Genomic DNA, 16,321 nt, shown 5'->3' on the forward strand with positions numbered 1-16,321 from the left:
ATTTTTCTTACCTTCTACATATTTTGTTCATAAAATTGGCTTCCCTATCTCTATTCATCTCCATGGCACGCCTGAATGTGGGGTTGCTTGGGAAACAAAAACCTCCTAAAGCAATTTTACCTGAATGGCTTTCTATTTGAAAGGCACTGAGGATTTATTGAGTAGCTTCAGTTGCTCCTGGGCCTGTACGCACATGAAGAGTACCTACCTGCCCACAACCTGAAAAAAAAAAACTATATTCTGAGAGTCAGTATTTCTACCCATCAACCCAATCCATCCAAGAATTCCTACTTGTAATATTCTGAATTACATTTTAATTTTTTCCATAATACATTTCAATATAAATATAAGAAATAATAAGTTTACTTACCCTTCACTTAGTGTTCCCTCTCTTTTCCAAAATTTCATTTTATTCCATGTAAGAGCAATGATGGCGATTAAAATAAGGAAAGATAGGAAAAGGCAGACACTGAACAAGAGGACACCTTTTTGAAGACCAGAACGATGATATGTTGTAGGCATGTATGCAACATTTTCTGAAAATATGAAATAATTTTTAAAGTTAAATTTAATCATATTATAATTTTGATTTATAAAAATTTGATTCTAATAATAGTCATACAATGAATAAAATTAAAAGTGTTTTCCAATATTCTATGACTATGCCACAAAGTGCATTGTATATTCATGCCACTCAACACATATCAATATCATTGTCATATTTTATTTCAAATCATTACACATATAATCTTTTTTAATATTTTATATTCCAATGTATTTATCATATTCTGGTCTATTAATTCCTGCTGAAAACAGATGAAATGGATATTGCAACCTAATAAGCTCTTCAGTTTAAAAATATGGAGCATACAAAAGAACTGTTTTTAAAAAAATGATTTAATGAAAAATTATTGACATAACTCAAGGTTGTAAAGCCCAATTAATGATAGTAAACCAGGTGAAATTTTCATATTGACTGTGTAAGATGATGTTGTCCTAATTTTGATTATATTAATTAGAAAAAATAGATATTCCTATAGGTGTTAGAAGATATTATAGGAAAACATTTTAAATCTATGAAAACTAGGCCCAATTTAACAAAAGAAATATTCCAGACAACTAGAATACAGAAAACTAAATTAAGCTACCAGAATTACCACCAATAAACCTGTGATAATATTAAATGTAAATGCAGTTAGTGTTCCCCCACACAAAAGAGAAAAGTCCAATAACTTAGAAATAAAACCCAATTACATGTTGAGAAGCAGTGATTTGACTAAAATAAAGTGATTCACAATGTTTATGTGTTATAGAAATAAATTGGAAAATATATGCAAAAATATTGAAATCATGCAAATATGTAGCAGTCATACATTATGGGAGAACGCAATAATTTTAAAACTCTCCTTTTCCTGCTTCATCCATTTGAAAAGGTAAATTCTCCATTATCCATCTGCACTCACAATATCATATTGGAAGTTGATCTTCTCATGTACTAAAGGCTGATTAAAGAAATTGTACCTACTTATTGGATTGAGAGATACCCATTGCCCTAAAGAAGGTAGGGCTTCCACTTTAGCTCTGATGAAATCTTTTCATTAAATGGTGCTGAACTAGTCCTCTTATAATAAAAATATAAAACAAGACAATCTACATTAGGGAAATAATTTCTTCAAGTCAACAGGAAATGCAAAACTATAATACCGGAAGGAAGGAAAATATGATGTTGATTTTATGAAAATTCTACTCTACTTATGGAGAATTTGCTGACATCAACAGAGAATTGGAGTCCTAGGCAAAGTGCAGCACTTCACTGAGTTAAGGAGGCAAAGCACAGAGTTCACAGCACAGAAATGGCTGGATCTGCAGGGTGCAGCACAGTTGCTCTGTAGATTAGGGACCCGGAAGTGTTGTAATAGCCTCCCAGGTGTCCTTAGTGGAGGTCTAATCTGAAGCTAATCAAAGGCAGCTCTTACTGGCTTGAGATTGAAAATAAGATATCAGAGTTTGCGCACTGCTGGAAAAAGAGCACTAAGAAAATCCCAATTTCTCCACATCCTCACTAGTAACATGTTGCCTGTTATTTTTTATTATAATCTACCTAAGGAGTGTGAACTAGTGATTCATGTGGTTTTGATTTACATTTTCCTAAAATGTTGAGCACCTTTTCATGGGTTTATAAGCTATTGGTATATCTCCTATGGAGATATGTTTATTTAAACCCCTTCTCAGTTTTAATTGGGTTATATTTTTACTATGGACTTGTAAGAGTTCTTTATATATTCTGGAAACACAACTTGCATATCAGATACAAGATGTGCAAATATTTTTACCCATTCTATAATTTGTCTTTCACTTTCTTGGTTGTGTCATTTGCAGCACAAAAGTTCTTAATTTTGTATGAAGTTGGATCAATCTCTTGTTTCACTCATTGCTTGTGCTTATACTAATTTCCAAAAAGGCTGCATAATTTTACATTCCACCAACAATGCACAGGGGCTCCACTCTCTTCATATCCTCATCAACGCAATATTTTCTCAAATTTTTTATAAGCCTGTAGGTTTGGCCCACAATATCCTATCAATTTGAGATGTTGAGCATGTTTTCATGTGCTTATTGACCATGTGGGTAAATTATTTGTAGAAATGTTTATTCAAGTCTTTTACCCATTTGTTAATTTGGTTGTTTTCTTGTTGTAAATCTGTAGGAGTTCTTTACATAAAATGGATATTAATTTTTCATCAGATATATAATTTGTAAACATTTTCTCCTATAACATGGGCAATCCTTTTCACTTTGAGTTGATCATACTCTTTGCTGGAAAACAGTTTTTAATGATTATGAATTCAAATGTATCTATTTCTCTTTGCTTATTTCTGGTCCTATGGCCAATAAATTACTGCAAAACCCAATGTTTTTAATAATTCCCTCTGCTTTCTTCTAAGAATTTTATCATTTTAGCTCTCACATTCAATTTCTGATCCATTTGTAGTTAATTTTTGCATATCATTTCAGTAAACATCCAAGCTTATTCTTTTGCTTGTTGATATATGCTATCCCAATACCATTTGCTGAAAAGGCTGTTCTTTCGCCCATTGAATGATCATGGCATCATTATGGAAAATAATTGGACCACATAAGCAAGGGTTTATATCTGGTTTCCAAAATTTATTCCATTGGAAAATTGCAGTTTTCTGATTTTGGTGTCCAAATTAATATACTGTATCCATTTCCAGGAAGGTAACAAAGAACCCTGGGTTCCATTTCTTTCTTTTTATGTTAGTTCCTACTGGACAAAACTGAAAATTCATAACTCTTATTTTACTGCCCACAGTGATAAAGAAAAGAATATTGATGGAGGAGTGTATTTTATCATTTATACTCAGTCTAATGCAGAAAAAAAGAGAGCAGAACAGACTTTTCGCTAAAAGATATGCAGAGGCCAAATTAACACATTGAATATATTTAATATCATTAACCATTAGGGAAGTGCAAATTACAACCACTTTTAAAACTATAAAAGTCTTACTATCTATTCATCGATTTCACTCATGAGCATGTTTTCCAGAGAATTAAAAATTTACTTTTATTCATAATATTCCACATGAATATTCATAGCAGATCTAATCATGATACCCGTAGCTAAATATTGGCAACCAAGCAAATGTCCTTCATGAGTGAATAATTAAAGAAATTTTGATACACCCATACAAAGAAATACCAATCATCAATAAAAAAGAAGTATTCATATATGCAACAACTTATATTCAGTTTATGAAATTTATGCAAGAGAAAGAAGTCAATCTTAGAGACAAATTGTATGAAAGTATTTATATAACATTTGTGAAATAACATAATTAGAGAGACAGAGCAGTTCAGGAGTTGCCAGGAGTTAGGAAAGGAGGAAAGAAGGGATGAGTGTATCTGTAAAAAGGACTAATATTAGTTTAGTGATAATACATATTGTGATGGTACAGTTCTGCATCTCAATTGTGGTGGTGACTACATCAATTTGAACATGTAACAAAATTGCACAGAACTAAATATGTGCACCCACATACAGAAGTGAGTGAGTGCATACTGGTGACGATTGAAAAAGATCTATGAATTTTGTCAATGTCCACTTCCAGGTTTTGATATTGGACTATAGTAATGAGACATCTTTCGTTGATGGAGTCTGACTGAAGGGTACACGAAACTTCCTTTTACATTTTTTGCTATTTATTGTGAATCTATAACTATACATTAAATAAACACCCAATAAAATATCATTACATATCTAAAACTGGCAAAACAAAATTGAACTAAACAAACAATCAAAAATAACAATATCTAAGTGCTTGTGAAGTACGTGCTATCTGTGTAGAGAAACTGGCTCTCTCATTGATGAATGGGGTGAAGGAAAAATGGTGCAGCCACTTTTGAAAATAATTTGGCCGTTTCTTATAAAACTATAAGTACACTCACTAAAAAGATACACTTATTAAGTGACCCAGCAATCTTATCCTTAGCTGTTTACCCACCAAAAAGTGACAATATATGTATATTCTATATGTACAGTATATATATTATGCATATGTATATAAAATTCTATATATTTATATCAGCTTTATTCTTCATTGCCAAAATCTTGAAATAACACAAATAACCTTCAATGGATGAATTGATAAGCTAACTATAGTACATCTTTTTAATAGAAGGCTAGTTAAAAATAAAAATTAATGAACTATTAAAACATGACAACAGAAATGAATCTCAAATGCATATGTCATTCTGGGAAAGGGGAATATCTAGGAGCAGAGAACAGGTCATTACTTTCCGGGAATTAACAGTAGGGGACGACTGCAAAAAAAGGAGCCAGAGGAAGGATTTTTGGTGCTAAGTCTATTATGTATCATGATGACAGCGGATGGGCAAATAAGTCTGTTCATTTTTTTTTTTGTGCCCATAGAATTGTATACCACAGAGTGAACATGCTAATGTATATAAATTTTTAAAAGGCAAATATGTTTAATAAAAAATAAGTATTAAAAAGAGACAAAGGCTGGGATTTTATTTTCAAAATTTCCAAGAATACATCCATCTATAGATTCAAGAATCTCAGCCAATTTATTTCAAACAGGATAAATTCAAAGAAAAACACATTTGGCAAATCATAGTGAGACTGTGGGTAATCAAAAACAGAAAATAAGTCTGAAACTCAGACAAAGAGTAAAAGAATAATTATATTATTGAGATGCATAAGAAGATTGACAGCCGTATTCTCATCAGGAAAAGGAAGCCAGGATACAGTGTGATTATATCTTTGAATAGCTGAGAGGAACAATTTTCAATGTTAGAAATCTACTTCCACTGAAATATTTTTGGCAAATGTAGACATTATAAAACCACTCTAAAGACAAACAAAGGCTTAAACATATGGTCACTGCAAAATAGACCAGAAAGAAATACAATAGGAAGTTTTTCAGTCTGAAAGGAAATGACCCATAGGGAAATTTGAATGTGCTGCAAGAGTTGTAAAGCCCCCCAAAAACAGTAACTCAGTGGGCTAATATATACAAATATATATATAAAATATTTAGGAAACTATTAGCTACTAAAGGCAAATAATAATGTCTTGTCAGTTTTATAATATAATATATAAATAAAATATATAACAACAAAAGTACCAATGATGAAAAGACATTAGTAGAAATGAGCCCTTATGAGATTTATACATGGTGAAGTTTAGAGAAATATAATATACCACATTTGTATATGAATGTTCACCAAATAAGTGGGAACTTTTGGTACCATCTACTAACCATTTGCTAAAGTTATGGAAGATTTCATTATTTTTATCTTTCTATAGTATGTTTAGCTTAAAAATGCAACTTAGTTATAAATTAGCACATCACAATAGTTAACATCCTTGGGATATAGACTATATAAAAATCTATCACCCATTCTATAATTTAATAGCACCAATCTAGAAAACTCTGCTATATAAATAGAAATGTTTGAGCACCCATGGTTAAAATTAAGGAGAAGTCTAATGAAAAGTTCACTTCTAGATCTGAATTATAAAGGTATACAACACTTTGATTGGCAGTATGATTTATAGAGTAGCCCCTATTGAGTAGAGTAGCCCCCTAGCCACAGGTGGCCATTTAAATTTAAATTAAGTAACATAAAATAAAGTGAAAATTTTACTTCCTCAGTTGCACTATCTACATGTCAGGTGCACAACAGCCTTATCAACAGTGGAGATGTAAAACATGTCTATAAGTGCAGAAATTTCTGTGGGATCACACTGATCGAGATACTAACTGTCAGCAATGAATCCCCAATACCCGTCATAGATACTTCCTCCTGGTGATGATGGATTTTCTCTACAATTTGGAGGAGCAAATCCACGAAAACATTGACAAGTATATTCAGTATTGCAAACCTGAAACCAAAAACAAATTGTTTATTTTAATGTGGAAAATAATTCTTAAATAAAATTTAATAAAACAAATGTCCATGCAACATCTTTTCAAATGTCACATGAATTTCCTATTATTTATCTCTTATATTTTTAAATAAAAGTAGATAACATTTTTTATAAAACTGAAACATCTTATTCTGGAGAAGCATAGAAAGTATGAAGCTAGATATAAATTTGTGGAAATTTAAAATTTTTATGGATTGTGTCAGGTACAAAAATTGCTGTGAGAAGACCCAACTTAAAAAGAGAGAGAGAGAGAAAGAGAGAGAGAGAGAGAGAGAGAGAGAGAGAGAGAGAGAGAGAGAGAGAGAAACTAAAGGAAAAATTTGCTTAAAAAGACACAAATAGAAAAATTTATTTTGCTAGTAAATATCTATAAATATGAGCTGGTGTATGAATTAAAAGAGGAGTCAGAGCAGAATAGAGAATCTGGAAGTAAACTTATGCAAAAATTCAATTAAAATTAAATTTTAAAAAAAAAACAGAAAAGAAACTGTAACTAATAGGACATTTAAGTTATTTGGGAGAAAATCTTGAATAAAGACTCAAAGGCACATCACTTTTTCCTGGATTACTATAGTACAATACATGAAGCATCAATATGGCAGAAGCCAAAGGCATACTTGGAAACCTTCCAAAGCCTACAAAATTTCTATAATCCAGTCAAAAATTTCACAATGAATGGTAAAATAGAAATACAAATGGAAAATATGACCATACATACATGCTTAAGAACTGTGTCATTAATTATTAAATAAATGAAAATTAACAATGGATTTACCATGTTAGAAGACATTGAAAAACTGAGAAACTAGTTTGGCCAGAATTGGAGGAAATGCACCATTTTTTTTTTCACAGCAAGTGGGAGCAAAAACTGGTACACTATTTCTTGAAGACAATATAACATTACTGAAATTTTTATGGTGCATACATTTGGCCCATCAGATTTTATTGCTAACAATTTAAGAAATCGGATAAGAAACTCTGCTCTCACAAAATATCAGACCATAAGTTATATGTGCAATGTAAATATATTGTATGTATTTAAATATATTTCAGTAACATACACTTAATGATAATTTTATATCTATGTATAAATGTGTCTATATAATCTTTAATAAATATATTTCCAAAAGTTTACATTCTTGATGTAACGTTTTAAAAGATTGTTTTATATTGTATTTTGTACAAAGTTCAAAGCTTATGAACTCATGAGACCTATAACAATCTTATTGAACACATAATTCATGTACATAAGTATAAATTATGGAAATTGCTTTCCTTATTTGCCTTTAAGTTTCCATAAGAAATTTCCACATAAATTAATTCTGAACCTTATTATTATCCTGGAAATGTTATTGACATGAATTTTTTAAATAAAACTACACATAGGCATTACCTACCCCATTTCCACTGCAAATCACTGTGGCATTACAGAGTCGACCATCTTTGTGGTTACTCACAGGTTGACAAGATCCATTCAGACAAACCTACCATTTTAAAAACAAGCAACAATAACAACCACCATGAAATGTAAAGAGTTGAGCAATCATTATTGCTACAATTAGAGATGCTCAAGATTTGTATGTATAGGAATGTGCAAGCGTAGGTTTGCAGTTGTTAGTATTGAAAAAGACATGCGGGTAACAATTATTTACAATATTTACAGATATTTGTAGTCTACTCCGCATTTTACATACACATGACTGTAAACCTACATTTGCCCACCACTGCGTATATAAAACACATGAATCTGTTGAATAAGAGTGGTGAAAGCAGACATCCCTGCCTTGTTCCTTATGTTAAAAGAAGCATGTTTAGTTTTTGCCCATTGAATATGATGCTGACTGTCGATTTTTCATTCATGGCCTTTATTATGTTCAGGTATGATCATTCTATTCCCACTTTGCTGAGAGATTTTATCATAAACTAGAGGCCCCGTGCACGACATCCGTGTACTGAGTGGGGGGGGCAGGGGGTCCCTCAGCCCAGCCTGCACCCTCTCACATTCCGGGACCCCTCGGGGGATGTCCACTTACCAGTTTCGTCTATAGGTCAGTTTATCTATCCTTGTTCCAATATTGCATTGTTTTAATTACTTTAACTTTACAGTATGTCTTGATATATAGTAGTATAAATGTCCAGTTTCCATTTTCATCTTTAAAATTACATTCGCTATTTTGTATTTTTGGCCTTTTGCATTTCCATATAAACCTTTAAATCAATCTTTCATTTTCCCAACAACACATTTCCCCCTTCCAAAAAAAAAAACCTGCTATGATTTGGATTCTTGATAGCATCATATTAATCAATTGAATTTTGAGAACATTGACATGTTAAGTCTCCCAATTAATCAGTATTGCTTACCCCTCATTTATGTAAGTCTTCTTTGCTTCTCTAGTAATGCTTTGCAGTTTTCAATGCAGCGGTTACTTGCATATTTTTCAGGGATCATCCTAGGTTTTAAATGCCTTTGAATGCTATCAAGGCCACAATATCTTGATGCTAAGGCTACTTCTAAAATCTTTATATTTTACTTGTTATAAAGGTACAATTACTAAGACATAAAGTCACAGGGTTGCTACAATCTTGACTTGGGGATGACCAGCAAGACCACTTAAGCCAAAGATATCACCTCTACTTTATTAAAATCACAACCCACAAAATTTCCATGTGCAATCCAAACAGCAGAAATGCATGTTTTCAAGGATGTGCTATTATTTCTCACTCACCATAATTTTACTAATATCCTTCCATGTCATTAAAAATTACATGCAAGTGTTATTTTAGAAAGAAATAGCATATTGGATAAACTTTAATTTATCTGACCAACCTATAATTGTCATTTAACAAGTCTTCATAACTTTTCTCTGTTATAACAAACATCATAATTGCTTTATACCCATGAATAGTTCCTAATATCAGAAAATTAATTTCACATTATTCCATTAGCAATGGATAAAAAAAATATGATATTTGACTCCTTACACATTTCCCAATCACTTTCCAGAAAATATGTGATAATTTATACTTACTTTAGAATGATAATGTTATTCTTCTCACCATCAGATATTACTTTCAATGCCCAAATGCTAACTTGCAAACAGTAAGCTATACTGCATATGTTTTATATGTCTAACCACTATGCTGTATATATGAAATTAATATACTTTTGAAAGTCAACTGTTATTGAAAAATAAAAAATGTTTAAAACAACTTAATACTAAGTGACTTTGTATTTATGTAGTCACAAGTAAGGTGAAACATTTTCATGTTTCTTAGTTATATGCTCAATATTATGAGTTATTTTTGCACTGATATGGGCAAAACGTGTGGGGATGTGTTTGAGTATGCTTGTATGCACACATACATAATATACATAAATATTTTGACATACTTATATACTCTAAGATGTATTCTCTGACAAAGTAGATGTCCAACAATTCAATTCAACTCAATTCTGACACTCTCTACCTAGAGTTAGAATCAGATCCACAAATTAAAGGGCTTAGGCCGATAAGGATGCCTCCACTTCAGATACTAGATGCAAGTCCCAGACCACCCTAATTTTGACCAACCATCTAGACATTGGAGGTTCCCATAAACTCCTACTCAGGTTTCATAATTTGCCTATTTGGCTCATAGCAGTCAAAACAACACTTTAGTTATGTTCACTGGTTTATTAAAAGGCTACAACTCAGGAACAGCCAAGTAGGAGAAATATAAGCTATTTGTGGGGTCGGGGGAGTTAGTTTCTATGTCCGCTCCAGGCATATTGAAAGCACAGCAGGTGATGAGTTCATCAACTTAGAAACTCTCCGAATCTCACAGTCCAAAGTTTCTATAGAGTTCACTCTTCAGCCATACCATTCCCCATCACGGAGTTCTGTTCTGTGGGGCTGGGTTGGGAGGATGGCTAAAAGTTCCAATCCTCTAACCATTTAGTCTCTTTGGTGGCCAGCCCAATCCTAAAGCTATCTAGAGGCCTCTCCTAAATCACTCCATTGGTCTGTTTGGGCGGGAACGAATAACACAAAACATTGTTTGTTATCACTCAGGAAATTCCAAGGGTTATGGGAGCTCTGTGCCAGAAACCAGAGACCAATCCCAAAATATATTTGACGTGTGTGTGTGTGTGTGTGTGTGTGTGTGTGTGTGTGTGTGATGTGCACGCACACATGGGCGTGTGCCATTTCACTGCTTTATTTTCTAATTAAATAATGATTAAATTAGTTAATAAAGTTCTGTGTTTACTCTGCCTTATTTATAGTAAACAGCTTTTCACTTTGCTTTAAATGACCTTTGAAGGGAAGATATATTACTTTATAATGCTGTGGACAGAAAGGGGCCATATGCTAAACCTGACAAGCTCAGGAAAGGCCTGGATTGTGGGTTTTATAAACTCAGAGACAGAAAGTAACCACATGAGATGGTCTGAAACTAAAAATTTATAACTAAAAGCGAGTCTTCGTGTGTATTCATGTCCTAGGCTAGAATCTTCCTTGACAGAGGTCAGTATTTACCATAACTGAGCCTATAGATTGTCTTTTTGCATCTAAAATAACATACCTTAGGCATGTCAGAGTAATTTCCTTTTTCAGACCCCTCAGAGCACAACTCAAGGTTCTGTGGTCTCTGTACCAGAGCTCGAGACCACAGAAGCCCTCAGGGCTACCTTGCTCCTGCATACCATCTCCACGTGCTCTAAAGATTCATTATCAACCCTCCTGTGCCCACCAATATAAAAGAAGTATGTGTCTAATTGTATTACCTTTTATCCAGTCTCACAGATTTCCCAGCTTTGCTTTCTCCAGCCTGCCTAATCTACAACCAATGGATTTCAGGTAACCACCCCTGTAACTTCCCCTTTGATTCTGATGTATAAAATAAGCAGTAAAACTGCTATTCTCCAGAGCACTTTCTCAACCTATTGAGATTTTTCATGCTGGCAATTGTTGTCAGTTTGGCTCAGATAAACTCTTATAAGATTTTTTCTAAGCCTGAACATACTTTTGCCAACAATGTAGCCAGTATCAGTAAGTTCCGTTGTAATTACTTTATTATTTTTATGTTAAAATGTCTTTTTGCATTCTGAAATAAATTTACTCACTTCATTTTTCTTCTTATTTTTTTAATTCTTAAAATACTGCTTCTCATTGTAAAATATTTTAATTAAAATGTAAGCTAATTATGCATGCTTTTCTTTAGTCAATTATTTTTAGTGATAATAGTCTAAAAATCATTTATCATGTTTCTTAATGTTTTTAAGAAAAATAAATTAAATAAAGCTTAGATTCTTTTATTATTGTATCTTGTTGGAGGGTCAAATTTTCAACAAGTATATTATGCTTTTGGAGAAATAATTAGGGGAGTAGGCTAATAAGCAAGTAAATAAATGTTTTACTGTCATTATAGCCAAATTCATTCTAATTAATTATTGTAAGACTAAATACTTAGGGTGTCTTTTGTTGTTGTTCTTAGTATTCAGATTGTTCCATTCTAATTATTAGTGTATTATTTGATTCTTTTTTGTTCTCTGTTTACACAAATTATTGCAGACCAAATCCTAGCCTAATAAAGAGGCTTAGCTTCTCAAGTGTGAGGCAACCAGTTTAAATATCTATAGCAAAGTTCATAATAAAACAGATCGGAAAGCAAGTGATACTTTGACCAGCAGAAATCTGACCTTTGAATCTTAAGATACAGTGACCAGTTTGTATGATTGCAAATAAAAAAAAATCTTAATATTCTCTCTCTCTCTCTCTCTCTCTCTCTCTCTCTCTCTCTCTCTCTCACACACACACACACACACACACACACACACACACACACGCACACACACACAGGCACTCAGACACACACATCATATAAAATCAAGAAGAATTTATATTTACCCTATTTTCACCACATATAGTGCCATCAGCTACGCGGGTTACATCCACTTCTCCCGCTAATAAAGGATTTCTCAGTTTTGCTGACATACATACATAGCCTCTAAGGTAAGTATATTGAATATCAAATGGACTCCATGATATTACCCGTGAGTTTGTCCATTGACAAACTAACTTTGCACAAAAGGTATCCCTGGCAATATAAAGCAGAGAAAAGTTCCCACGTGTCACTTACTATAAGACTAATGTTTTAGGTAAATAATAATTCAAAGTATGAGGATAATTCAGAATGTTACTCAAACCATAACAGCAAGGCTATTCAGTGCATACACCATCTTATGAAGAGCAACATATAAATTTATCTGTATATACTATAGTCATCTTTCATTTGAATTAAGTGACTCATTGCAGAAAACATATACACACAAATACACGCATTTGAAAAATGGATAGTTTTTTTTTAAAATACACACTGAAAATGACATCGTTTGTTGTGAAGACAGATTCCAAATGCATCTGCGAGATAATTCACTTCTTCTATACATACATACGCAGCACTTTTAGCAACTGAAAACATAAAGTTCCAATTAGTCATCTCAAAAAAACAATTAAAACTAAAAATATGGTATATCAATATAGAGACAGCTGGACAGCAACAATGTCCAGTCAGTGGGTGCCATGTCCAAATTTTTGATGTCACCTATTGGCTCTTTGAGAGTGAGAATCATTCCCCAGAAACTACCCACTTGAGAAGGGAAAAGTTGGTATCAAATTGCAGAAATGACTAAGAAATCAGTCATTTGATTTAATATCTACAATTCTAACAATATATTCCCTTTGCACCAATCATCTGACTTTTCACTAATGTCCTAGTGTCTTTGTCCTATACTTAGTAATCCTATTTTGCCTCTTGACATAATTCAAAGGTGCTTTGATTTGCAATTTTATTTTTAAATTTGGATTTAAATAAACAATACCTTTCCCTGTGGTTAGGGTGAATTACTGACTTTAGAAAAATACAGTTTAAAAAGGAATCCCAGAAAAATAAACACAACTATTACATTTTCCAAATAACTTTGCACACTGTTTAGTCGGTTCTTGGCATATTCCTTTATAGCAAAAGGCGGTATTATTATTGCATGGTTCTAAATCAGCAGATTTTACATCCAACGGACAAGTCTCATAAATTCCATTACAAAATTCTGGAAAATCACATGGATCTATGCCTTTCCGACATAGACGTCCTCTTTCTATCACCTGTGAGACAAATAGAGACAATTTTTTTGTAATACTTTTTATACAACGACAAACTGCTTCACACATGACAATTAATCAAGTCTTACCACACTACTCCAAGCAAGGTATTGTTATCTTCTGCTATAATTTAGATAAACTGTCATTATAGTTAAGAATGATTAGAGATTAAATGACTTGTCAAAGATCACATACCATAGTTCAGTACTGGAGCGGTATAACTCAAATTCCTAACTGATGGTATTAACATTAAGCACAGTCACTGTGCATATTATCCACTGAGCACAACACCCTTCTTTTGAAATAATTTACTAGGGGCTAATCTAATATGAAGTTTAACTAAATATGAACATAATGGAATCAGGTCATGTATTCATACCACATGCCAAGTTCTGAGACAGTATGTATGCAATTTTCTGAAAGATGTGGAAATGTTAAACACATAAGTCAACATTCTTTTTTAATTTTCATCAGAAAATGTTGCATTGCCTTTACATTTTTAATGTTGAAACTATTGCAGGTGTCTCAGATTTCTTTGACACTTTCACACACTCTTGCCTACCCCTCCCTTGACCTTCACCACACTATTGTCTGTGTCCATGTGTTATGCATATATGTTTTTTACCTAAATCCTTCACCTTATTTATCCAGTCCCTTCTACGCCCCTCTCCTCTGACATTTATCAGACTGTTCCATGTGTCCCTGCTTCTACACCACTGCAAAAAAGAAGGAACTCTTATATTTTGTGACAGCACAGACGGACTTGAGGGTATTATGTTAGCAGAATAAGCCAGTCAGAGAAAGACAAATGCCATTTGATCTCACTAATATGTGGAATCTAATGAACAAAATAAACTGATGAACAAAACAGAACCAGAAGCATGGATGCATTGCCTTTAAAATAGTGTTGAGCTCTCTCATATTTTCTAGTAACTTCCAATGTGAGAACAATGGGAAATTTAAAATTGGTTTCCAGTGACATAGTAATTGGGAGCTGTTACCAAAGCAGAAGTTCTAGAATGAAGTCTTTTAAAAAGTCTGGTGCTCAGATTTTATGATTACACCTAACTGTCAGAGAAAAAGGGACACTGTTCATTTTTTTTTAATCTTTCTGAATGAAATGTGTTTGTAAAGTACTAACCAAAAAGTGTAAATAAGAATCCAAATAGACATGTGGATTCTATTACCTTTTTAGCAAATTAAAAGTTTACTTAAAAGTTCTAGAAAAATAGATTGGAAAGAAGCCAAATGTCTATCAATTAATGAATAGGTAAGTTGTGGTATATACATACAACAGAATATTTTCAGCCAGATATAGGAATGGTAGACTGATATACAATCTAAGAATGAATAAACTTTTAAATCACTGCATTAAATGAAGAAAGCAAGACACTATAGGTCATTGTGTGCTTCCACTTACATGAAATATCTGGAATAAGTGAAACCTGAAAGGCAGCACTCACATTGGTGGTTGCCAGAGACTGACAGGAAGGGAGAAAGGAGAGCATGTTTGTCTGTTTGGATGATAAACATTTTTTGGAGCTAGAGGTGGTAGCTGCACAACATTGTGAATATTATAAATGACATTAAATTGTTCACTTGAAAATAGTCAATTTGCCAAAACCGGTTTGGCTCAGTGGATAGAGCGTCGGCCTGCGGACTAAAAGGTCCCGGGTTCGATTCCGGTCAAGGGCATGTACCTGGGTTGTGGGCACTTCCCCAGTGGGGGATGTGCAGGAAGCAGCTGGTCGATGTTTCTAACTCTCTATCTCTCTCTCTTCCTCTCTGTAAAAAATCAATAAAATATATATATATATAAAAAAGAAAATAGTCAATTTTATTTTTTATGATTTTCACCTCAATATTTAAAAAAGGGTCTAGTGAAAGCTCTCATAGTCATAATGCTGTGGTGATTGATACTAAATATTTACTTCAAGATCAACAATAGAAAATATCTGATATCAGGCTATGCATATTCATTTTTCAACTTTAATTCTTGGGACTAATTGTATTCCTGATATGCTGTACTAACTCAGTTGCTAGTTTTTACCATAATCCTAAACTATTTCTCAATGGACATCATTCTTATTTCAAATAATTTTTCTTGCAGGACCTACTCCACCTCTACCATGAGGGGTTATAAATCACTGCCGGGAGCCGGTCCATGCTTGCTGTTTCAAGGGACCTGGCATATATGGCATACTGTTCTTAGTATGTTTGCTCACCTTCTTGGCACTATGTGTTTTAACCAAGGTCTCTGAGAAGGGTTGTTTTCCCCAGGTAGGGATTTTCCCCTGAAGTTAGGGAGGGAATAAAACCCCTCAACTAAGTGCCAGGCGGGTAATTAATCCCTTTAACTACGAACAATCATGCTTAAGCTACATAATCTTTTCTCCCTGGAATGGAGATAAGAAACGCCCTAACCTTTGTAATAGAGATTGATAGGATTGAATCAACTGGTATAAATACAGTTGTAACAAGACAGAAACACTCAGAACTTAGAACAGAATCAAGAAGACAGAACCTACACGGAGCCTAGAGACAGAAGAACTTCGCTGGAGAGAGCATGCCGGAGGAGCCTGGAGAGGGACTGGCCTCGGAGCCTGGAGGCGGAGCCTAGCGGGAGAACATGGCAAGGGATCCTGGACTGAACCTGACTACAGAGATTGGCAGGAGAACCTGACTGGAACCTGGACACTGAACCTGG

The 16,321-nt window shown here is 33.5% G+C and overlaps 1 protein-coding gene across 1 annotated transcript in view; it reads right to left on the minus strand.

Annotated features, from left to right (window-relative positions):
* Nucleotides 1–366: 366 nt before the first annotated feature.
* The window catches only part of LOC132226442 (A disintegrin and metallopeptidase domain 3-like), a 70,092-nt gene continuing 54,137 nt past the window's right edge, over nucleotides 367–16,321 (minus strand). The window contains exons 14-19 of the mRNA XM_059681099.1: nucleotides 13,422–13,617; nucleotides 12,834–12,927; nucleotides 12,364–12,553; nucleotides 7,873–7,959; nucleotides 6,310–6,430; nucleotides 367–536 (exon numbers count right to left, since the gene is read on the minus strand). Of these exons, the coding sequence (XP_059537082.1) occupies nucleotides 367–536; nucleotides 6,310–6,430; nucleotides 7,873–7,959; nucleotides 12,364–12,553; nucleotides 12,834–12,927; nucleotides 13,422–13,617 (858 nt within the window). The remainder of the gene's footprint in view (nucleotides 537–6,309; nucleotides 6,431–7,872; nucleotides 7,960–12,363; nucleotides 12,554–12,833; nucleotides 12,928–13,421; nucleotides 13,618–16,321) is intronic.

Source organism: Myotis daubentonii, chromosome 2, assembly GCF_963259705.1.
Source record: "Myotis daubentonii chromosome 2, mMyoDau2.1, whole genome shotgun sequence".
Taxonomy (NCBI): domain Eukaryota; kingdom Metazoa; phylum Chordata; class Mammalia; order Chiroptera; family Vespertilionidae; genus Myotis; species Myotis daubentonii.